The sequence below is a fragment of the Pholcus phalangioides genome, unplaced genomic scaffold, assembly GCF_987345545.1.
Source record: "Pholcus phalangioides strain wild (caught in Gottingen) unplaced genomic scaffold, Ppha-v1.0 ptg000007l_1, whole genome shotgun sequence".
Lineage (NCBI taxonomy): Eukaryota > Metazoa > Arthropoda > Arachnida > Araneae > Pholcidae > Pholcus > Pholcus phalangioides.
The window spans coordinates 28,353,571-28,379,858 of record NW_028301600.1 but is presented as its reverse complement, the minus strand read 5'-3'; the positions used below and the strand labels follow the sequence as shown (position 1 = coordinate 28,379,858).

Sequence of the window (26,288 nt, the reverse complement as noted above, 5' to 3'; positions counted from 1 at the left end):
ACACAAAGGACCCTCGTCATTTTTTTCAGCCTTTAATCATTTACATTTGGGCACGATTTTAAGCAGCTTGACGGGCTTTCTTTCTTTCGCAGAATGAAATGTAACTCATTTTATAATGAGAAGAGACATACGCGAAAACCATTATTATTTTCTTTTTGATCACATCAAGCAACATAATAGTATTACTTGCCATTGCTGATCGTGAACATCAATCAATCTTTCATTTTTTGGAATTGGAATGAATTCGATAATTCTAGTCTATATATATGAAATTGAATTAGCATTTTCATTTAAGAGATTAAATGATAACTCGATACATTTAACTACCTTGGTCCTGAGTGTAGTTGAATACAACATACATGGTAAATAGGCCTATTTGGTCGAAAAACTAATATCATACCAATTTCTTTTCTTAATTTTTCCAATATTTTTAGAAATAACTTCTTTTAGCGTCATTTCAGTACAAAATACTGCTATATAAGTGCAATATTTTATCTAGACAGAGTTGATTCCTTGTCCAGGGGTGGAACTAAAGGAGGACAGGGGGAAAAGTCATCACGTCCCGGCGGAGACGTGATGACTTTTCTTTCCGAGCTCACCTCAGCATAATATCCGGAAAATAATTGTTTCCTTGATATCTCCGGCTGAGAAAGAAGCCATCTATATCTCTCTAAAAATAATACTGTTATAGAATTATCGAATTCTTAAGTTATGGGGGGGGAAGCAAAATCATGTTTGCCCCGGGCGGCAAAAATCTTAGTTACGGCCAAATCACACCAAATTGAGAAGGAAATTAGGAATAAAATTCAAGGGGTAACAACTATTCAACTTTGCTAAGCAAGATTTTATCGGTTTATAGATAACAGTAAAATAAAGCAAAACTGTAGTTACCCTTAATTACCCATTGCAAATGATTAAAAAATCCACTCTGGCCAATCAAATTGTTGTGCTGCTGTATTGTCTCAATTAAAAATATGCTAACAGCAACAATTTTCATCCATTTTTGTGAAAGATAGTTACTTCCAATACGTTTCTGTGAATCATATAGGGTTAATAACTTGGACTATTGCACCATACATCAAATATAAATCCCGGCCTATTAAAAATTATTTCTTGCATGAGCCGAAATTCTCGTGCCATTGTGGTATCAATCGTTCCTTTCATGATAAATAAATTAGGTCATTCAAAAATTTCATCTTTCTCGTAATTCACGTCATCCTATTAAATTTTATGCGTTCCTTTTTGTGAGGACCCGGCATCAATGCTAGCATAATTTTTTCTTTAAAAGTGTAAATCAATGAGGAATTCCTGGCAGAAAAAAAAAATTTATATCAAACATAACGAGGTATAAACGAGTTTCTGGATATCTTTGAGCTGAGCAACAAGAGATGAGTACGCGGAAGAAGAATCAGTAGAGAGAAATAGTTGTAACAAATTGAAAATAACCTTAATAACCAATTTTATTTCGATTTATTATTCCATATTCTATGGAAACGAGAATTAAGTCGCTATCTTGAATCAAACCTAGTTAGATCCGGACAAAAAATGTCTAAATTTCGATATTGGTTTGATATAAAATTCGATCAAATAAAATTGAATTGGTATAAATACACAGTGGCTCCTCGAGTTTAATTCGTTCCTGAAAAACTACTAAGTTAATCGTACGATTGAAAGCTACTATCTCGAAGCAAACTTCCCCATATAAAAATGATAGAGATTTTTAAGAGATTAATTCTAGAGATTAGTTCATTTTACATCCCTATAATACCAACATTCGTATGAAAATCAATCAGCATCAAGGCCTGACTTCCGCATGGTCAAGTGGGTCATTTGCCCATGGCCCCCAAAATTTAAACATATATTCACTGATTAACCAAAGTTCTTTGACCCCAGTCGGAGGTTGTCTCCGATTCTTGCTTTCTCCCGCACCCACTCACGTCGTGGTCAGCCCCCGACCAGCATGATCCAGTAGGCTACTGTGTATTTTATGCAGGATAAAAGTAATTTTTCTTACAAAGCAATCTGCAATGTAGTTGGAAAAAGCTATAAATACGAGTTGTTCAAAGCACTGAGATTTCGTGTGTTTGGGTGTCGAATGGCTCTTTCCTCGCATTTTTCAAGTTCGTAAGTCTAATATTTGCTCCTAAATTAAAGCATTTTTGCTTTTAACTTACACGCAAATTGAAATAATCATAACTCGAAATACCACTGAATGTCAAAATGAATTAAATTATGGTTATTATTTTTCCTATAAGCCATAAAACCATGGGCCCCCCGAAAGAGGGAAGCTGACAGGGCTTTACCCTAACTGGGTGGGAGGGCAAGTAATTGAACTTTATATATTTTTAATTTTTCCTACCGTAAATTCGCCTAAAAATCAACATAAGGGGGGAGCTAAAAGTCCTGACCGTGGGGTAAAGGCTCTTCAAGAATGTGAGGAAATTCGCAACAAACACGCAAAAAGTGGATATCTCAATTAATATTTTTTTTTAGAATGGATAAAACCAAAATATGCTTTGAATGAAAGAATTATTTTATTTTCATGTCTCGAGGTTTATGAATGGGAGTTATGTAGCCTGCGTATGAACTAATGAAATTTATTGTGTCTTTTTAAAAAAATTAAATCACCCCGAAAACCTTGAGATAAAGTTCTGTAGAATGTTTCGTCAATACCATGTTAAAACTGTCCGATTTCACGCATTCGTTTCACGATTTCATGGTTCATGTGAAATGCGATTATTAATCTTGAAGGCTCTTCTTCTTGTTCTTTCTCCATCGCAGTCATATTTGGTAAAAGATAGGACGTAAAATAAAAGAACAAAATGGAAAGAACGAGTAACGACTCGGCGAAACCAGCAAATTACTTAAACTCTTTTCGTTTCACAACTCGCAGTTGAAAGATGAAAACGTGACTTTAAGAGACGAGCCATTTTTTTTTTCAGTATCATCTCTCTACTGTTTTTATTATTATTTTTTTTTCTGGCAAAATCCATCTACTTTCACATCCTTAAAGATGGGAGGGTTCACATACATATACACTAAAGTTAGATGGGGCCTTGCATATACTGATTGTGCGTTCGTACCATGAACCGGGGTTAACCGGTGTATCAATGAATCAGCCAAATGAAAGGCCGGGAGAAATGTTTGAAAGGTTGGTGCTGAAGCAAAAAAAAAAAAAAAAGATGATAATAATAATAAAACAACAACAGACAAGTACGTAGGGTAAGTACATGGCACACAAAATGCACGAATAAGACAGTAGGTGGTAGCGGGCGCAAGATGGCGAAGGGCTATAGTCACGTTGCCTGCAAAAAAGGGGCCCCCACCAACCAAGATCGCGATGAAACTGGTATTGGATGGAGGAGTTGCAGCAGGTAAGAGATCACGGGATGTGATATCCGTGATAATTTAATCATTATCTGGCGTCAGGGCTGAGCGTGATGGCAGTAGATATATGATGTACAGCAGCTGAGGTAAAGGTGGTAGAAAAAAAAAGAACTACATCGCAGAGAAAAGAAAAGAAAGTTGCCTTTAGCAGTCAACCGTGGATCCAGATTGGCCCATTGCGGAAAAAGAGTTCTTTGAATGCAGCCGAACCTGTCCACCCCACACCTTGAGCATAATTCGTCTTTCTCTCTCATATTCGGGACGTTTTCTCATTGCTGGTTGGTCGGTTGTTGTCTTTAAATGCTTCATTATGCAGTGCTGCGCTCTGAAACGTTCTCTATAGATCCCGCCCATCGTCTAGTTTAAACTCACGATTTCTAGAAAATGATGTGATAAACGAGGATTGTGAAGCGTATATCTCTCTCATGAAATCATCTCCTCGTGGGAGGTATCCTTATTCGAAATACCTTCTTGTCAAATCGACAACACTTCTTCTCGGTACTCACTGTAGCTCCTTTCGTGGCCTAGTCTAATCTGACCAGAAATCTAACTTCAAGTCACTCTAATACTGGAAGTATACTGTAAAAGTTTGATAAAAGACCTTTTACAAAACTTGAAAAAAAAACAACTAATAAGAATGTTGGTCACCTTCGGTTGAATGTAACCGATGCACTTAATGGTTGAATTTTCAAGTTTTATAACTGAACTTTTGTAAAAAATTTATAGTGCGATCCCGGCCATGCTCAACAAATGGATCGTGACATTTTTACAAAACATAATTTTGTAAAAATGAACTAACCGGCTTATTTACAGATGACTTACGTGACTCGCGGTGCAGTTTTACATCACTTGAGTGACCCGCGGCACAATTTCAGATCACTTGAAGAATTCACACATTACTTACAGATTACTTAAGGGATGTCACGACCTTTGAAGTCGAATTTTCAAAAATGACTTGAAATATTTCATTCAATTGCAAATAAAATGCTAAAGATTTCGTGTCAATCGGTTAATTTGTTCTTTCATAATAAAAGAATGAGATAATGAATGAATTATAGCGTAAACGTACACAAGAAAAAACACTTTGAACGTAGTTTTCTCAGATTGCAATTTCCAAGTTCATCCGTAAGACTAAAAACAAAGTGCCGCACCAAAAATTATGGAATTTTGCAGAAATGTTTATTCGACATGTGTTATTAAAACCTCGAACTTGGATATTTGACCACTCGTTAGAATTTTATAAAAATGAACTAAGTATTAAAATTTGAAAAAATATATAAAAATTTCAAATATCTGAATTCAAATTTTTTTTTAAAAATACTTCCCATTAGTCAATTGCTAAATCCGAGGTCCATTGCACACATATCGAATAAACATTTCTGCAAAAAAATTCAGAATTTTTGTTGAAGTAGAGTAGTAGGTTTTTGTGCGGCTCTACATTTCCATAAACATTAATGTGAATCTGCCAAAAATAATGTTCACTAGTAGTCACATATTTGTCTTTTATGAATTTGTTTTAGACGCGCACATTATTTTCGGGAGATTAACATTAATGTTTATAGAAATGTAGTAGAGCCGCACAAAAACCTGCTACTCAGTAGTTGTTTTTTCCAAATCCTACCGATCAAATTAAAAACTACAATCTGAGAAAACCACGTTCAAAGTGTTTACACTATATAATTCATTACTCCTTTCTTTTATTTTGAAAGAACAAACTAACTGACAGACATGAAATTTTTATAGTATTTTATTTTCAATCGACTGCAATATGTTTTAGCCATTTTTGAAAATTCGACTTCAAGGTTCGTGACAGCCCTTAAGTGACCCGCACCTCCTATGTTACCCGCGGCACATTTCCAGGTTCTTTAAGCGATCTACGGTACATTCACCTGTGGAGTTGTTTCACATCACTCAAGTGGCCCGCGACACGTTTTCGAACCAACGAAGTGGCTCGCACTCTCCTAAAGGTTGCGCTTAACGAAATGTTATCGAGTCTGTGCAGCTTCAGAGAAACTTGGCGGGCTCTTCTCACCCAACACATTAATTGTGATAAATTTATCGTTGTGACAGATTGGAATGAACATTCTCTTTTTAAGAGAGGGTTGATGCACGAAACACAACATCGTATTAAGAGCGAAGTGATTTTTCCGAGGTCCCCTCACTCGGCTATAAATTTGAATTTTCAATTTGCATGCTTACGATATGAAATTTTGACCAGATTTTATTTTCACGATCCTTCTCTGCACTTGAGGGCCCCGGGCCGTGCCCAGACGGGCCCATACGTTAAGGCAGCACTGGCATGAAAATTGATATATATATATAGGCCTATTGATAAATATATTTCAAATTATATATAATTTTTTATATTTTGAAATATTTTGTGAACTTTCTTCATTTAACTGTAGACCTACTCAAATTTTTATTTGCACTAAAAGTATCCAGAGAGATTCAGTTTCCAGATGTCATAAAACTGTAACAATTTGTGACACGGAACACAACTGCGATCCGTTAAGTAGATGTACTCATAAAACTTTTGCTCCGCTACTGAGGTGAAATGTATTCGTGAGTGTGTCACGTGGCTAATCAGTCAAAATGGCTGAGTCTACAGTATAGAAGGCGTATGGAAGGAAAATGGTAGCACCAACAGAACACGAAATAATCACAACTCTTACAACATAAATACGTGAGGGCTACGTATATACATACACATATACAACACGTTTCGGCATGTACCAGATTAACACTTGTGTTCGAGGGACTCGTTTTAGGATGTTGGGGTCTATTCCGTCCCCGGCATGTGAGGAAAAACAATGTTTAATGAGGACCACAGAAGCCAATTCGATGGATTTTTAGAATAAAGATATTTAAGCATTTTATATAATCTGACTCGAATTTCTCGGCACGCCAGAAAATACGGGAGGTAATCTTGGCATGCTGATCTCCCTCGATTATTCCCGGCATGCTGGCTAATAAGTGGGGAATATTTCATAGTAGACCCATACGGTGATGGACTGCAGTCCTGACTGGTGTCTTATCTTATACTGTTTTTTGTCAGATAAAGAAAATTTTGAATGTTCCTTAAATATTGGTGATTTTTCGCACAGGAAACCATGTTCTTTAACAGTTCTCCGTTTCTTCATCTGTATTTGTTGGAAGCTGGAAACTGAAAAGAACGCAAAAGCTGGAAACTATATATTATATTTCTTTATTAATTACCTGCAGGTAGCCTATATCATATATTCTCAATATATTGTGATGGCGTCCAGCCCATGATAGGTTTCATATCATTTCGGCCTACTCTTTCCTGAAAACTGTTCTTTCTATGATAAAGGAAATTTCAATTGTTCCTTAAATATTGGTGATTTTTCGCATAGGAAACCCCATTCTTCTACAGTTATCAGTGTCTTCATTTATTACTGTTTCACAGCATCTGGAAACTGTATAGGCCTACTTCTTTATAAATCTCCCTTCATATCATATATTCTCAATATATGGTGATGGCATGCAGCCCATGGCTATAGTTTCTTATCATATACTTTTTCTGAAACTATTTTCTCTCAGATAAAGCAAATTTCGAGTGTTCCTTATACATTGGTGATTTTTGTAAATGAAAGCATGGGAAACCACATTCTTTCACAGTTGTACATGTCATCATCCTGTTACCGTGACACACACCTGGAAACTGTATACTTCTCCATGAATCACCCTATACATCAGTTACTTTTAATACATAGTGATGGCATGCAGACCATGAGACTGGTTTCTTATCATATAAGCCTACAGTAGGCCTACTCCTTTCAGAATAATGGTTTTTTTTTGTCAGGTAAAGAAAATTTCAAATGTACCTTAAATATTGGTGATTTTTCGCATATGAAAGCATGACAAACCAAATTCTTTAACAGTTGTCCATGTCGTCATCCTGTTACTATTACACGGCACCTGAACTTCTTTATGAATCACCCTGTATATCATCAATACCATGCAAGTTTTCTTAAAATATACAGTAAGTGTAGGCTACTCTTTTCTGGAAAGTGTTTTATTCAGATGAAGTGGCTTTGGAATGGTCCTTAAATATTGATGATTTTTTCACATAGGAAAGCATGAAAAACCACGTTCTTTCAAAATTGTCCATGTTGTCATTTGTTACTGTTTCAAGAATCAGGAAACTATACTTCTTTATGTGAATCCCCCCTGTATATCAAATAATTTTAATATATTGTGAAGGCATGCTGCCCGTGGCACACAGGTTTCTTATCTTTTTTCCCTTCTAAAAATTGTTTAATGTCAGATAAAGAAGCTTTTGAATGTTCCTTAAATATTGGTGATTTTTGGCATAGGAAACCAAATTCATTCACAGTTGTCCGTGTCTTCATCTGTTACTGCTTTACAACATCCGGAAACAGTGTACTTCTTCATCAATCACCCTGTATATCATTTATTCTCAATATACGGTGATGGTATGTAGTCCATGACGGGTTTCACATTATATAGGCCTACACTTTTCTGAAAACTATTTTTTCTCAGCTAAAGAAAATTTCAATTGTTTCTTGAATATTGGTGATTTTTCGCATAGAAAACCATATTCTTCTACAGTTTCAGTGTGCAAAAATTGGTTATTTTTCGCATAGGAAGCACTTTCTTTCACACTTTTCCGTTTCTTCATCTGTTAATATTCTGCAGTCTCTGGCAAATTTATAATTTTTTATGAATCACCCTGTATATCATATATTTTAATTGCATGGCGAGGGCATTCCAGTCATAGAATACAATGCTATCTGAGAGTGAATTTTGAATTTTCTTTTATTTATCAAAAAGAACTCTAGGCCATGACAAGTTATCTCAGTGCAAACCACGACTTTTTAAGTCAATTGGCTGATTTATTATTAATTTCATATTTCTTCTTTGCGTGACGTTATTTTGTACTCGATAAGATAATGGAATTCAAAGAAATTCTTGAACAAAGGAAGTTTCTAAAAAACTAGATTGCTGTGGTTCTTCGCGATTTGCCGTAGTTCCGTATTTTATGGTAGAAATCCGTGGAAACTGCGGAAATTTTGTAGTAGTTGGCAAGTACAATATGGACCTACTCTTTCCTAAAAACTGCTTTTTATCAGATAAAGAAAATTGAAATTTCCTTAAATGTTGGTGAATTTTCACCGAAGAAAGCATGGGAAACTAATTGTTAGTGTCTTCATCTGATTCTGTATCAAGCATCTGTGTACTTTTTTTATGAATCACAATATGTATCATATATTTTTAATACATTGTGATGGCATACATCCCGTGACAAGTTTCTTATCACATTCCTTTTTCTACAAACAGTTTTGTATTAGATAAGCAAACTTCTGAATGTTCCTTAAAAATTGGTGATTTTTCCCGTATAAAACCATGGGATACCCCGTTTTTGCACAGTCGTCCGTGAATCACCGTATATATAAAATATCTATAATATGGGTGAGGGCATGAAACCCATGGCAAGTTTCTTATCACATTTTTTTTCTATAAATTGTTTTTTGTCCCATAAAGAAACTTTTACATGTTAATTAAATATTGGTGATTTTTCGCATAGGAAACCAAATACTTTCGCATTTGTGTCTCCATCTGTTACTGTTTCACAGAATCTGGAACACCGTATATAGTTCTCTCTCTCTCTCTCTCTTTCTGAATCTCTCTGTATATTTTTAATACGTGGTATGACTGGAAGCAGCCCACCTGACAGGTTTCTTATGATATATATGCTCTTTTAAGGAAACTATTTTTTGTCAGATAAAGAAAATTTCGAATGTTCCTTAAATATTTCTCATTTTTGCGCATGAAAGCATGGGAAATCACATTCTTTCACAGCTGTCGTCAACTGTTACAACTGCAACAACCACCAACTCTGGTCATATCGCTATATCGCAATTTATTGCCATTAATGAGTTGGATTGGAAACGAAGGCACCATCTACCGGTGGTCGTCTCAAGCTCATTATATATATATATGGAAAATATCTTATCTATATTCTTCTCTGGATTTCAACCAGGAAAACGTCACTGTTACCGGGGAAGACGTCAACTGTTACGTTACTATCATACCGCACACCAACTCCGGTCATATATCATTACACTGAAATTTCCAACCAGTGGTGTTGATGGGAAATGAAGGCACCATCTATCGTTGGTCGCCCCAGGAAACTGTATACTTCTTCATGAATCACCCTGTATATCAGTTATTTTTAACACATGGTGATGGCATGCAGACCATGTGACTGGTTTCTTATCATATACACTTTTTCTGAAAATGTTTTTTGTCAAGAAAATTTCAAATGTTCCTTAAATATTGGTGATTTTTCGCATTTAAAATCATGGAAAACCACATTCTTTCATAGTTGTCCATATCGTCATCCTGTTACTGTTACACAGCACCTGGAAACTGCATACTTCTTTATGAATCTCCCTGTATATCGTAAATTTTAAAATATGGTGCTGGCATGCATCCCATGGTAGGTTTTTTTATCATATACAGTAGACGTATTCTTTTCTGGAGAGTATTTTATTCATATGGAATGTGACACGCAAGTTGAATGTTCCTTAAATATTGGTTATTTTCACATAGGAAAGCTTGGAAAACCACGTTCTTTCAAAATTGTCCATGTTGTCATTTGTTACTGTTTCAAGCATCAGGAAACTATACTTCTTTATGTGAATCCCCCTGTATATCAAATAATTTTAATATATTGTGAAGGCATGCTGCCCGTGGCACACAGGTTTCTTATCTTTTTTTCCCTTCTAAAAATTGTTTAATGTCAGATAAAGAAGCTTTTGAATGTTCCTTAAATATTGGTGATTTTTGGCATAGGAAACCAAATTCATTCACAGTTGTCCGTGTGACCATCTGTAACTGCTTTACAGCATCCGGAAACTGTGTACTTTTTCATCAGTCACACTGCGTATAATTTATTCTCAATATATGGTGAGGCCATGCAGTCCATTATAGGTTTCATATTATATAGGCCTACTCTTTTCTGAAAACTGTTTTTTCTCAGATAAAGATAATTTCAGTTGTTCCTTGAATATTGGTGATTTTATGCATAAGAAACCACATTCTTCTACAGTTGTTCGTGTCTTCATTTATTACTGATTGGTGATTTTTTGCATAAGGAAGCACTTTCTTTCACACTTGTCCGTTTCTTCATCTGTTAATATTCTGCAGTAGGCCTATCTGGCAAATTTATAATTATTTATTAATCACCCTGTATATCATATATTTTAAGTTTTACTTCATAAAGCTCCCTTCATATGATATATTCTCAATATACGGTGATGGCATGTAGCCCATGGCTAATTTCTTATCATATACTTTTTTCTGAAAACTATTTTTGTCAGATAATGCAAATTTCGAATGTTCCCTAAATATTGGTGATTTTTTCGTATGAAATCATGGGAAACCACGTTCTTTCCAGTTGTCCATGTCGTCATCTATTATTGTTACATAGCAAATGGAAACTGTAGGCTATACTTTATTATGAATCACTCTGTATCATAAATTTTGAATAAAAGGGGCTGACATGCATCCCATGGCAGATGTCTTATCATATGTTGTAGCTAGTAGGCCTACTCTTTTCTCGAAGGTGTTTTTTTGTCAGATAAAGAAACTTTTGAATGTTCCTTAAATATTGTGATTTTTCACTTCACTTTGGAAAGCATGGAAAATCATGTTCCTTTTCACAATCGTCCACGTCGTCATCTGTTACCGTTTCAAGCTTTCGAAACTATAGGCTATGCTTCTTTATGAATCATCCTGTATGTCATATAGTTTTAATACAAGATGATGTCATGCAGCCCATTACAGGTTTCCTATCATATACTCTTTTCTGGAAATTGTTTTTTGTCGGTTAAAAAATATTGTGTTGAAAATGTTCCTTAAATATTAGGGATTTTTCCCATATGAAAGCATGGAAAACCACGTTCTTTCAATGTTGTCTGTGTCTTCATCTGTAATTTTTTCACATCTGGAAATTCTATAGGTCCCTTTCATGAATCACCCTGTATGTCACATATTTTCAGTATAGTGATTGCATGCAGTTAGTCCATGGCACCTTTTTTATGATGCACGTTTCTCTCTGAAAACGGTTTTTTGACGGATAAAGAAAATTTCAAATGTTCTTTAAATATTGGTGATTTTTGCGCATGGGAAAGCATGGAAAACCACACACATTCGTGATGACCATTAAATAGACTTACCCATTCAATAGTCTTCATATGGGGGAGGTTACAGAGGCGTACATGGAGGGCTGAGCACGGAGACTGGTGCCACCCCTCCCCAAGACGACCCAGAAGTGAAAATATAAAAAAAACAAAAATTTGTAACAAAGAATAATAGAGGGTGGCCGTGAAGTCCTGGACACATTTTAAAAATTAATAACAAATCAACCAATTCACATGCAAACGTGCAGTTTGCACTTAAATACTTATCATGGCCTAGAGTTTCTTTTTCTTTTTTTTATTTGATTTTTTTCTGATTCTACTGACAGGTGGCGCTGTAAAACGAAAAAGTCGGCATAACTCGTGAAATGTAGCACAATGTATAATTAATGTTTATGACCATTTGATACAAATACAAAAACAAAGGCTACAGCAGGCAAATGCCCAAGGAGTTGGCTGAAAAAAAAGATGCCCATAAAAATATGAATGTCAAATGTAATGTCAACAAAATACAGCAACCCAATACAAAAAGCATAAATCTCAACAAAAAAAAAAAAAAAAAAAATTATATATATATATATATATATATATATATATATAAAATACATTGCCCATAAAAAAAGATTATGGTCTTGATGATTTATGAAAATATTTTCAAAACTTTCACCACTACAAAATGAAATTCTTTTAAAGGCTACGAACAAGTTGTTTATTTTTGTTTAAATTTCGCTACAATACTAAATATTGTCTTTAACCGTTTAGAAAGACTGTGACTACTACCATCTTTTATTTGAAAGTCCTAGCAAAAACGTAAAAGCAGAGGAACAACCGTTTTGGGTCCACTTTGTGTCCACCTTGCTAGGCTCTTGCCTGTTGTGGACAGTCTCGCAATGTATTTCTCAATGGGAGTAAATTGCATCCTTTACAAATTATGTGAATAAAATGGATAGGCGAATTTCACCTGACAAAATACCCAGTATGGAGTTAGGGAAGGAGTTGTAGGACAGTGGTGCAGTTCGGCAATAACAGCTATTTCAAAGTGCAACTAACCCGTGCCCGTATTGCCTTGAATTGAACTGTACGTTCTCATCGAAATGGGCTTCATATACGTGGAATGAATGTGAAACGACAAAGGAAAAAAAGCAAATGCTCACACATGTAAGACAATATTTTCATTTTTTAAATGCATATTTATTTCATGTTGAACATATAGTTTGACACCCTGTCTGTATTTCCCCCAGCAAGATAACGGATATTTAACCAACAATTCAAGGGTTCCTCAAACAAAAGAAATGGAGAGAAACCACTGTTAGAACTGGAGCTTTGAAAAACGCATTTTTTTTTCAATCAGGTAATAACGTGAATTGACATTTCGAAGCGGTTTGTGAATGTGATAACAATTATTGTATATAAGAAAAAAAGAAAGGAAGAGAAACTAATGGTTAACGTCAGTCTTTTTCCCGCCTTTAAGAATAACCAAGAGCATTCATCCGGCAATCATACAGATACAATGTGTTGTGAGTTTTGAGGAAATTGAAAAGCAACCGAGTCATCAAATTATACGTCTTAAAGATCTGATGCGAGGGTTTCGTGTCTTGAAGAAAGAAACAAAAAGAATACCTACTCTTATTCCTTTTGCATGTAATCCATCAAGTGCATGTCCATTGAAGAACAGGGAAATAACAAAGCGCAATGTGAATTGTGCACATGCACCCTGTGATTGTGGACTCGCTTATTAAAGGTCAAGGTCAAAGTAAACCAATTTCGAACGCAACAAGTTAAAAAAAACTAAAAGCTGGCATTGTCTAATATAACTGTTGTTAAGAATGGGTCTTCTTCGATTGTGTACACTAACTAGTTTCGAAACTGTGGTGTTTACTGATTATTTGAAATTATTTTTCTTCAGACAAACACAAATGAAATTTAATCCAATGGATGTGGGATCTTTCCCCCTTCTTACAAAAAATACTGATTACTGTGATACTTTTAATTAAAAGTTTGATTCGTTCCTGGAAGTTTCCCGTATCTCGAGGATGACTTTTCTTTAAGAAATTTTGGATACGATACATCTTTCTGATTCATTTTGCATCTTCACAATTCTAGTCTTATTAAAAAGCCAATTAGAATGATTAAAGTACGGTGCAATTTTGTGAAATCATTAATATATTATATGTGATTATGTATGTACTACATATATTATATATAGAGTGTCCTATAAGTCCCGATTACTTTATCTCATCAATCGTACGTCGTAGACACTACGACAGGTTAAAAAATGCCTAAAATGTGTTCAGAAGTCACCTTGTAGCAGTTTTGAGAGTGAAATATAGTGTCACAAAATAAAAAAAAGTCTATATTTTATACTCCCCCCCCCTTCTCTAACGCTCAATGAGAAAGTTGTTGCCTTGTCTGTTCTGAACCCACCGAAAAAAAACCCTTCAAGTTTTAACAGCAATGTTCGCTGATATATTTGAACTTAATAATCGGAGAAAAGTTGGGAAACAGCAGCATAAACTAACGGGCAACGCTTCTTTCCTGCATTTATTATGTTCTTTCCCATATAAAAATTTAGATTTTTTTATTTTATGACACACTGTATTTTCATTCTTGAAACTGGTGCAGAAGGATTTCTGTACATATTTTGAGCATATTTTAAATTACAACCGTTTCTCGCAGAGGTATGGTTGATAAGATAAAGGCCGAATTAGAACTTATATGGTCCATGGCGATCGTATAATATTGAGCCAATGATCTAATGTACTTGTAGATAGATGTGTGTGGATTTGCTTTCAAACTGCACGAAAGATTGATTCCCAATGAAAGATTGAATCGAATCAAGATGTTTCGAATCTTAAGTACAGTATATGTGCTAACTAGCCTACTCGACTGCTAGGTGGTTTTTGCGTTGTTCTTGATAAGCTTAATACATCCTCTTAACAGAATGCATACATTTTTACACTAACTTCCTATTCTGACTAAAACTTGTTATACTTTCCAGCAAAAGCCACTGATAAACAGTGAAGGCTATTTTAAGTGCACGTGAATTTGAGGAAAGGATACGAAAAACGTATTCATTTCCTTCAGGATTGAAATATCGATTTACCATCAATTTGGTCAAAGAAACGAAATGTTTATTCCATCAGAAAGAAATATATTATCTCTATGCATGCAAATATATATATGAATCAAAAACTTTGTAATAGAAAATTGATAACAATATATATTTTTTGGATATTATTTTAACCAACACCAATGAAATATTTGAATTATGTATTAAACAACTTTGTAAAAAATACGTAATTTTTTTTTCAATTTCACGTGGGATTGCTATTTCTTTCATCACTTCGAATGTTTTTGTGTGTCCCGAGCGTAAAACTCTCATTTTTTTTTCTTTTAGTGGAGTGACAATCGGAACTCATGTTTTTCGAATTCATTTCAGGCGTCAAACGGCAGAAGAACGAGAAGCGGAGCGGCAGGCCGCGAATCGCTTGATGATGTCCTTACATGCCGAAGTGGTCAGTAAATCCATGTACGAGCCAACAAGAGATCCACTGTGCTTAAGCAACGCTTCTCTGCACGCCCTCCAGAACCTACAACCATGGTCTTCGGAAAGCACATCAGCTGCTGCACACGCTGCAGCTGCGGCCGCTGCAGCCGCCGCATCATCAACTGTATCTCATCACTCTGCAGATCGACCTCCTTACCTGCAACCACCGACATCTCTGACAGCTCCTATATGCTGAAAGACAACACTCATAAGCAGTGAAATTGTCGAAGCGTAGGTCTATGTCATAAATTGTCGTTGATACTCAGATCAGCGAACCAACACTGTCTGTCCAGTGATGTTCGTGACACTGATCAGTTTTGTTTTTTTTTCGAACGATGAGTTACATCATACACATCAACTGTAAACAATTATCTGCATGTGATTCCATGAGAATATCGTCATCATTACCATCCTAATTGAAAGCATCGACTCATGTTAAAGAGTACATACTGTCTCGAATTCCATGAGTTCTGATAATGCGATATACATTCAAATTATTTGGAAAACATACATTCAGTATAGTTACATTCAAAATCAGTTAAAAAACTTATTAAATCATTTCTAAATTATATATAAAAATCAGCCATATGAAATTAATTCGGTGGAATTAATCTGTGCTATATGTCACCCGAGGCGGAGGACTTTTATATTAACCAATTAATCGGAAACGATCACGGATCGAGCTTATTTCTTGTCTTTCATAAATGCGTCAAATAATTGCCCATTGTGAAAAAAAATAACCCATCGTTTCTTCAATAGGAATATTGATCTCATTACAAAAATATGAGAATAACACAATTATTTCTCTCCACATAAATAGGAGCTCTAGTCTTTATTGTCTCCAAGAATAGCTTGAAAGTACCTCGACTTTAATATCTGATAAATTCATTCTAAATTAACCCCGGTAAATCCTGAATATATTTCGCCCTGTGTTTTTTTTAGTCATCAATATTTCAAATGTTTAGATCTTCTTAGATTCATCCTAGGTTGGCCCTTAGATAACGAGATGATGCGAAGTTCTCATAGGGAATAGTGCCAAAGCAAACCAGTGCCAAATGATGACTAACTGAAGTTAATCCAATGAAAGAAACCGCAAAGCGTATAGTACTGTTGAAAATTTAAATATTATACTATCGGCAGGCTTAAAATTTCCGCATCAGCAACGAAATAATCATCCATAAATTCATTTTCAAATTTGTTAATTGTAATCTATTCTCTTTAAATTTTTATTCCACACAATTTTTTTTAAGATGACGTTCATATTTTAGAAAAATCTCGCCAATTAGTTCTAAAAATAACGATTTATATCTTCACCTAAATCTATAATCCCAGAGCTTGCTTTGTTATGATCCTAACTATTCCTACGAAAAGACAAAATTGCGCAGTATTTTTGTACTCATGGAATCTCGAAGGTTTGTATTAGAACCTTGTATAGTCTCATAGTCTAAAAAGACGATTTTGAACTGACTTCCACAGAGGTAAGTCTTTCCTATTATATAAAAAATATAAGGAAACCGGGAGATGCGATTTTTCAAATTCCGGTGAACACAACAGACAGACAGACTCAATAAAACAGACTTCATAATGGATAAATGTCTCAAACTATTATCAACAGACAACCACAGTAAGTGACGTTCATCGCTTTAGCCAACTTCAAAAGGTATTCAAAGTGGTGCCAATTAATGAGTACATTCCTGGCGCGCCATTGTGCGAGATATAAAACATTAGTTACATGTGTTCGATAGGAAAATACGTTTAGTTTCATCAATGTGTGTCCACACGTCAAAGCCTAGAAGTGCATTTGTAATCCTTGTTTCTTCTCGTTTCCTTTTTGTTTTTTTATTTTCGCCTATTAGTGCCAAAACTAGAACTTCACTTATAGTGAGATGGACGTGATATATACGCGTTAATTAAAAACTAAGAAAAAAAAGACTAATTGCACTTTTTTTCATTTCTTTTATAACTAGATGGAAACTCACGAAAAATGTAACGAGTTTTCATTGCTTCTCGAAACGTAATGGAGTGATGGATTCTTTGTTTCGTGCCATGAAATCAATGTTTTTGTGTTATTTTTTCAATTCCTTTTCCAGTAACAATGAACTTTATAAAAGTATTATAAACTGGATTCAGCATTCATTTCAATTACCGTCATAGATTGAAAACAACTTATTGTTCCGGTCTTGGCTTAGTTCTAATATTATTCAAGGTAAAAAAAAAATATTATTTTTTTGGACATGTATAGCGAGATCAGAACATCTTTATGTTACTATTGTAAGCTATTTTCTTGCTGGATACATCTTAAATAGCATTTACTCTTAATATAAAAGTAAGTATCAATACCAGTTGCATTGGAAATGATTTTGTGTGAGAACATGTGAATTTTTTTTTTAAAAATATTCCTTGAAAAACTTGATCGTTGAAAATCATTTGATTATGTTATTTTGATACTATCTAAATATCACATCTGGTTGCATATCATACATAATTGAAACCATCATAGAAGATACGTTTGTTTTTATTCTTCAGGTAAGATTCTACTTATTTCTCTTCCCCTTGAAGACTCATTAGCATATATGATAGAAGTTTGGTCGATAAAAGAAAATATTAATAATTTTAATAATTAAAAAACAATGATTAAAGAATAGTGATAAAAATAAATAAATAATTAAAAACAAACCGTTCGCATTTCTTCTAGCTATTTTGTCTAAAGAATTTCAACCACACCCGAAGCAATCATTGAATCTAGGACACGCATTAGTAATGTTTCAAGTTTTGGAATCGAACACTGATTAAATAGCTAAATACGATAGCCATTACCTAAATGGAATATATCCTGGTGTTTTTCTTTCCTTCCATTTGCATTGATTTAAGATGAGAATAAATGACCAGGCGGTGCGTTTATGAAAGAAATCGTATAATAACAATAATAAAACATCTCTTGAAATGCTAGAAAACATATTAAGTATTTTGACATAAATAATAATTATGATATATAATAAAAAAAATTCATTTCCATATAAACACTTTCTCCGAAAACTGTTATTAAAGACGTTAATTATTACCGTAAATCAGATCATAAAAATAATATAATTTCGTCTGATAGCTAATTAATAATTTTGCGATAGGAATAACAACGCAATGAATTTTTATGATATTCTCTGGCTCGAATACACTGTATATTACTTAATTTTTCCTATAGGTCTACATCAGTGATTCCAAAATGATGTGCCGTGGCATTTTAAGATGTCGCGAGACCTTAAAGGGGATTCATTTATATTCAAATTAGCAGTTAAGACAGTGGTTCCTATTCCCAACCGGTGTGTCATGGCATTTTGAAGTGTCACTAGGGATCTGGCTAGGGCACTCTCCTAGATATTTGAAATTATAATTCGTTATCAGTAATGCCGTGAGAGTAGCATGAAACAATAAAAGTTTGGAATCACTGAATCGATTATGCTAAAAAAAACATTTTCTTCAGTCTTAATTGCAATTTGGTCATTTATTATTCATTGATTTCTTCGTGCCATAATAATTAGAAATTTTTCAAGCTTAATTAGCCAAGCTATTGTTGATATGTGTATAAATTTATAAATATTATATATATATATGAATGTGTATATGTATACGTATATTCAGAGAGATAGCGTTGAGAAACAAACCTTGAGTTTAGTGGGAAAAAAAGATATAGTAAAGTTTAAATTTTTTTCCAAATTAGTTTTTTTAACACAAAAATATAATTTTTATTGAAATTTTGTTTCTAAAAATAATGCACATAATCGTCATTTTTATTTAATTTAGGCCCAAATTCAATATTTGAACGAAAGTCCAAAAAATGGTACAGTCGATCCCGCTTGTAACGTTTTCCCACTTGATACGACATATTTTCGTAGTCCTTACTCCAACTATAATCCTCATTAAGATTTCCCGTTTAAAGCGTTTTTCCGCCTTGGAAAACGCTATTTTTTCACTAAAATTTACGGAAAAACGTTTTTCATTACTGTTTTTTTTTTTTTGAAAACCTTATAAGTGGGATCCCCTGTACATAAAAGTTTTTTTTTTAATATTTTCCACCCAGTGTGTGCTTTGCAATTGTTGTAATTTATTTGTAAATAAACTATTAAATGAATATAAAATGATGTTGGTTTTTTTTCTGTAAAGACAGGCAAAATAATACTGAAAATGATAGCGGAATGTTGTTTTATCAAAGCGTGTGCAATCAATGGGCAAATAATGACCATGATGAGGGTGAAGTTTTAACGCCGTGTGGTGATTATTTCATGCCATCAGTATATGGTATACCACAATCATTTCTTAATGTAAATTTAGTACAGTCAAGCAATTGGAAATATACTTTTTTGTTTGGGAAATCTGTTGTTTATATAAATAAGAATGTGTCGTATTATGTATATTGTAAATAAAGTGTAATATGAAGAATTTTTAGATTAAGCTCTTTTTGTGTTTTTGATTATTAGTAGTAGTTGGGAAATTCTGATCATTTCCTAATCGAAAAATTAACGAAATTAATATATTTTTTGTTGATCGTGTCTGTGGTAAATCTAGAGCCGCCCTTAGGCGCTGTGTGATTGTACAACCTGTTTCTCGCATGGAACAAACGTTGTACGTACCCAGGGTCCCAAAATTAGCCTCCTTTTGTATTTTAGGCCCAGCCCATAACCTAACCCTTCCCCTTCCTACGTAAGCCTCTGCCTTAACATTATATGGAAGGGCCCAAAAGTTCATATTTGCCCAGGGCCTGAACTTACAAGGAACAGGCCCCCATGCTTTGGGGGCACCCGCACTCACGGTAGTAAAAGTGAAGAAATTTATACGTCATCAAAAAAAATCACTAAATTAGCCCCCTTTTTTAGAACAAATTTAAGAGGGATCGCACAGAGAATTATTGTAGATGTTTGCTTCAGGTGACCAAATGTATTTTTGTTCGTAGTTCAGGGCCAAATGGACCCAGAGCCCCGAATTGAACGGGGGACGGTTTATTGAAGACTTTCACCAATTTTTAAATTATTTCTTTCATCGATTCTAAATTTTCATCGATTCTAAATTTTCATCCATTCTGGAATTACTTACATCTATTCTAGAATTGTATTATAACAATTGTGACTGTAAATATGAATATTCATGTAACTATATTTGTATAGATTAAAGTTTTCCGTGAATTTCTTCTCAGTTCACTACAATTTCCAGTGATTCTTCATTACCCATTGATTGATTTTTAAGCAACAAATGGCGATTTTGCCGACTTACTTCAACGTTTTTGGTGAAAATCGTCGATGTTTTCCGTATTTTACCGCATTTAAGCTTCCGATTTCCCGCATTTTTCTGAATGAAATATGGTCAACCAAATCATGCTGAATATTTTTCTATTGAAATAAATTCTTGTTTACTGCGATTTGATGCAACCGTTGACTTCTATGTCCTTCAGTAATTTCGGCAATAATTAGCAATTTAGTCGTAAATTGCATTTTTTGCCTACAATTATATCCCATATTTAGGATCTCGTTGATATATGGTTACCCTGAGCATGGCCCACCCACATCTTAGTCCGGGGCCCTAGGCTGCGATCTTTGACGGGTCCTCTCTATAGTGAATTTATAGTGTGAAAAAACAAATATAATGAGATATTTGTCTCTGGTCCCGAGCTTGATCCCCGTCAGCCCTACCCTTGAGGAGTCCATGACCCTAAGAACGAAGGTCTAATTTTCTATTTTAAACCATGAATAACCAATATAATAATGATTAAATAATTTTTTCGTTCAGTTGGAATTCAATTACCAGGTCTGCATGCGGAAGGAACACCTGTGTCATCATCGCGTACTATAGGTTGAGAAACGCTGTTGTAGAGATATTTATTGTTGCATCGGGCATCGGTGTAGCGAGGTTTCGCAATGTTTAATTCGTATAGGTATCTCTATTTACGGGGTCGTTTCGTGTGAAAAGCGTTATTAATGCGAGTTGGTTTTAAACCTGTACACTTGCCCACTTCTCATGATGGACAATGCGATGGTAACTTTTGTAGTTGTATATGGTTGCTCTAATCTCTCGGAGCACAAATACGTGTTATTTGCACGCCGTGAAATTTGTGAGTTGGTTATATGGCGTCAGCCGAGCGTATCTCTCTCTATTTGATGGCATTTGCGCTTCGCTTGTTGCTCTGCTGCTGCCGCCACACCGCTCATAACTTGTTGACCGCTGTTTTCCAGTAGGCGTTTAATAATGACAGACAGCGTTTGCATTTGTTGATGTCCGTGATAATAGTAGTGGTGCTGTACAAACAATCTACCTGATTATTATGGCTGACAATCTTCAGGTTTGTGCTGGATCCGGATCTATTGTGATTTTAACAGCATCGGTATACACAGTTCGGCACTTCGTCTCCAAATTCGAGATGATACCGTGTTTATGCCATTAACGCCTTTAAATGGATATATGACAGACATTTTTTACTTTACTAAACATTCTTACGCGAAATGGTTATCTACAATAAATGTTTATTTATAATATCGAAACATCCTGAAAGAGTGGAGGAAAATTCCCACAGTCTCTCTCTCTCCACTCGAGTGTAGACATTCCTTTTTCGATAACCTTTAACTCATTCATGATCACATGAACCCATAATAATAATTAATATTTTATTCATAATTTGCCTATTAATGGGCATTCTGTAGGATTCCAACATAAATAGGGTACATTGATAGAAATACATTGACATTTTGTTTATGAAACCACTACCAGAGAGATTACCGTTTCCTGGATTTTTCCTTCGATCCCGGGAAAGCGGAAATTAACAAGTGCTCAATCCCGGATAAAGGAAATTTCCCGAGATTCGATTATCGTAAACATATGGGCAATTTAAGTAAATTATAAGGCATTTAATATCAGAAATAGTATTGATATTAGAAGGTTCTCAATTATTGAAGTTTACTAATTAATATCATAAAAATCATTTGTTTATTAATTTGTTGTTTTAACAAAATCTGGAGGGGATGGGTTTAACCCTCCCTTTAGCAGATATTATATATTTTTTGCAGTAAAAAGTTTTAACCTCCATAAAGTTCTCCGATCTGTTGAAAATCCCCGTTGGTTGATTCATCAGTCTTTCAAAACATGCTAAAAAAGTTAGGGAAGCGAGACTTAAAAAGCAAACTCATTTGGAGCCATTGCTGAGCCTTGATTTTTGTGAATAGTTCAATTCCCGAAGAGCATTGTTCTGGACCATCTAAATTCTAATTTTAACTCATTCAATAGGACGCTAAGCCCTTTCTCCCAGTAGTATATATGTAGTGTCAAAGCCTGAAGTTGGTCACTTCGCGAACTGGCCGGCCAATGACCGAAATTAGTTTTTTCGCCGGCTATCGATCCCTATATTGATCCTTATGATCCGGGGTCATCATCGCGTTGGCGTTTTTTTTTTTTTTTGTGATAATTATGGCCATTTATAATTTGCCATAGCAAACCATAATTATTATAGTTAGCTATGGCAACCCTAACGATCAAAGTAATCTGAATATCGAAATCTTGGTGATCCATATATAGGGATGTACAGGGATCGACATATAGGGGTGGCCAAAACCCGGCGACAGTCAGAATTTCGGACATTGGCTGGATCAACTGGGCCGGCCAGTTCGCGAAGTGGCCAACTTTAGGCAGTAACATACACTAATATAAATACAAAAGCCACAACAAGCAAAAAGTCCAACGGGGTGGCTGAAAAAAAATGTGCCCAAAAAAAATATATAGATGTCAAATACAGCAACCCAAAAACAGAGTAATTATCACGCAGCAATTATAATGGTAAAGGGGACTAAACTTGAGCGATGTATCCCAATCAGTGGTTCACGGCATCCTAGACTGAGTATCTTCAATGTTGCTCGTGAGCCCTTCAGTGTTCGTTGAAGCACACAAGAGTGCTCGATGCTAAGATGTGTCATGTGCGAGTGCTCTCTCTTCCACTGATGATGGACGTAGACCATGCTCATGATTCGAAAAATATTCAGGACACTTTTTTGCGTATGTATACATATAAGGTAACCTATTTTAAGATGGGTTCAGCGTGTATCGTGAGATAAAACGTGCTTCTATAAAGGGTGGTCCACGAGGCCACGAATCAGTGATGACTTTTAATGGGGAGGGGGGTCCTAAAACTATTCGGGCCTAGGGGGCACGAACTTGTTTAGGCGGGCTGTTAAACCATGCTCTAAAAGTGGGAACGCACTAAACATTTCGTACATAGGTCTAGTTGACGTACTAAATTTACATAAAATACGATATTTCTCGTTTATGTTGATAATAGTAATCCCTATGTCATACATGCCCAACCTATGACCTGCGGGTTAAATGCGGTCCTCAGAGCCATCTGATGTGGCCCGCGACCTAAAGCCTAATTTTGTAAAAATGAACTAAGAGCGGTACATTACCAGATCACTTAAGGGACCCACAGCACATTCACTGATCACTTGAGTGACTCATGTTGCTGTTTCACATCACTTAAGTTGCCAGAATCACATTCCCAGACCACTAAAGTGGTCTTTTTTGATTGATTTACAGATCACTTGAGTAACCCGTGACACAGTTCCAAATCACTTAAGTGACACGCTGCATATTTACTGATCATTTAAGTGATTGACACAGTTCCAGAGCACTTAAGCGGCCTCCAGTGTAATTCCGCATCTCACTCAAGTTACCCGCGGTACATTTCCAGATCACTAAAGGGACCCGTAGAACATTTATGGATCACTTAAGTGATGTGAAACTGCACCGCGATCACTTATGTGGCGTGAAACTGCAACGCGATCACTTAAGTGGCTCTAAGCACGTTTCCAGATCACTTAAGTGGCTCTAAGCACGTTTCCAGATCACTTGAGTGACCCGCAGCATATTGACAGATTACTTAAGTAACCCGCGAGATAGTTTCAGATCACGTGTTATATAAAAACGTGTTTCGCAAAGTGCGCGTCGCCAACCTTAGTCACCAACAACCTTATTTAGCGATGATCTGGAGACATTTATTTTTGTGTGACTTTATGCTTAGGTTCCTTTATAAGTGAAAACACCTACTGAACACTCTTCGGGGTAGCCGCAGATAAATCACGAATTGAGCAAGGGAGCCACAGGTGACAAACATTTGACTTAAGTAACCCGCGGCACAGTTCCAGATCACTCAAGCGTTCCGTGGCACGTTTCGAGATCACTCAAGCGTTCCGTGGCACGTTTCGAGATCACTCAAGCGTTCCGTGGCACGTTTCGAGATCACTTAGGTGACCCGCGGTATTGTTTCAGGTCACTTAAGTGGCCTGCGTGAGACACGTTTTCAAATTAATGAAGTGGCCGCGAGACACGTTTTCAAATTCATGAAGTGACCCGCGAGACACGTTTTCAAATTAATGAAGTAGCCCGCGAGACACGTTTTCAAATTAATGAAGTAGCCCGCGAGACACGTTTTCGAATTCATGAAGTGGCCCGCACGAGACACGTTTTCGAATTCATGAAGTGACCCCGCGAGACACGTTTTCGAATTCATGAAGTGGCCCGCACGAGACACGTTTTCGAATTCATGAAGTGACCCCGCGAGACACGTTTTCAAATTCATGAAGTGGCCCGCACTGTCCTAAAGGTTGAGCACTCTTGCCCTATGTCCACACGAAAAGGAACACAATCGTCAAAAGAATTCACATTATATCAACGACATTTTATTTTCAATCACGCCCTTAATCATATTCATGAGTAAATTACCCTCAATGAAACGTCGGTAAATAAAAGAGAATAATGAGAAAAATGGGACACATGAGATACTATTTAGTTTTCTCCTCAATTGGTTTTTGTCGCTTACCAACAATAGAGGGTGTACAACGATTCAGACAAAAAAAAAAAAAAACACTGGAGTGAGAGAAAGGGAGTCACACGGAACACTTTAAAATACAGTGTTAGCCAGAAATAAAATATAAAAAACATTTATTATTACAGCTTGTTTCTTAACCGACAAAAAAAAGAGGAGTGATGGGTATTTTTAGGGAGGCGGGCTTTATCCGAGGTCAGGTATTTTTCGGGCTCACCTGCTCCATTCATAGAAATTTCTGTTATTGGTTACACCCGTGCACCTGCTTTGGCCACCCAGCGTATCATCCTTCCCTTGTGTGTTCTGTGCACTCACACACACACACATATCCGCAATCTTCTCTCCCCATTACCCATTAACATTAGATAACGCCCAATAACTTGTCTCGGAAAAGATAACTTATTAATACAGTAAAAACCCCTCTTTTGCGGACATTCGCGGGACAGAAAATACAAACCGTATTGTCCGTAAAAGAGGGGTGACCGTATCGGGGACGGGGGGGGGGGGCTTTCCTGTTTAAATTGTGTTACACAGTACGTATTAACACTAGAAAGACGGATCGCGACAGTATACCTAGAAAGACGGGATAGGGTCAAAATGACCCCCCATAGTTTTTGCAATTTTCGGATACTTTAATGTTTCAAATCACGGTGTATCATTTTTAAAACATAAATAGAATTATAACACAAAAAACAAAGGGTGAAACCACTGGCCTGTTAATATATTTTGTTTTTATCTAGCACTCAAAGCATTCTGTACAAATCACCTTTCTCCATACACATTTGCCGCACACTGGTTTTTTGCATTGAGTACAAGATTGAAGTGTAGTTCCTTCTCACTTGGCATTTCTGTCGTTTTTTGTCTCCATCAATAGGTGTTTTGCATATTATCGCATTTTGATTTGTAGTTTTCAAGTTGAAAATTTAGCACGGAGTTCTTCACATAACTTCAATATGTAAGTTCTCCGAGTGATCTTTTTCCTGTCACTTGTTTGTACAAAATCCATTTATCGCTGACATATCCAAAATGTTAGAAAATACATGCATTGGCCAGAGACGACTTCCAGTCTTGGTCGTGTGTAATCGCACCATTTGCACTCCATATTTAGTTTCTTCATCATAGGCAACTGTTTCTGGGGTCTTTTTTCCGACAAGGTATCATTTCTCACGATTTTACGTTTCTTATTTCTCAATGGCGTTCTATTTTGTACCAACTGATGCACCATTGGAGAAATTTTATTTTGATTTAAATCTTCGTCATCAGAACCGCTACTTGCTTCTCCACAGTTCGGCATAGGGTAGATCTCATGCCCTTCTGC

The 26,288-nt window shown here is 35.7% G+C and overlaps 1 protein-coding gene across 1 annotated transcript in view; it reads left to right on the top strand.

Moving 5' to 3' along the window:
• Nucleotides 1–19,536, top strand: part of LOC149085142 (uncharacterized) — an 87,887-nt gene extending 68,351 nt beyond the window's left edge. Inside the window, exon 3 of the mRNA XM_089232970.1 lies at nucleotides 15,013–19,536. Coding sequence (XP_089089096.1) covers nucleotides 15,013–15,316 — 304 coding nt within the window. The 3' untranslated portion in view covers nucleotides 15,317–19,536. The remainder of the gene's footprint in view (nucleotides 1–15,012) is intronic.
• Nucleotides 19,537–26,288: the final 6,752 nt, after the last annotated feature.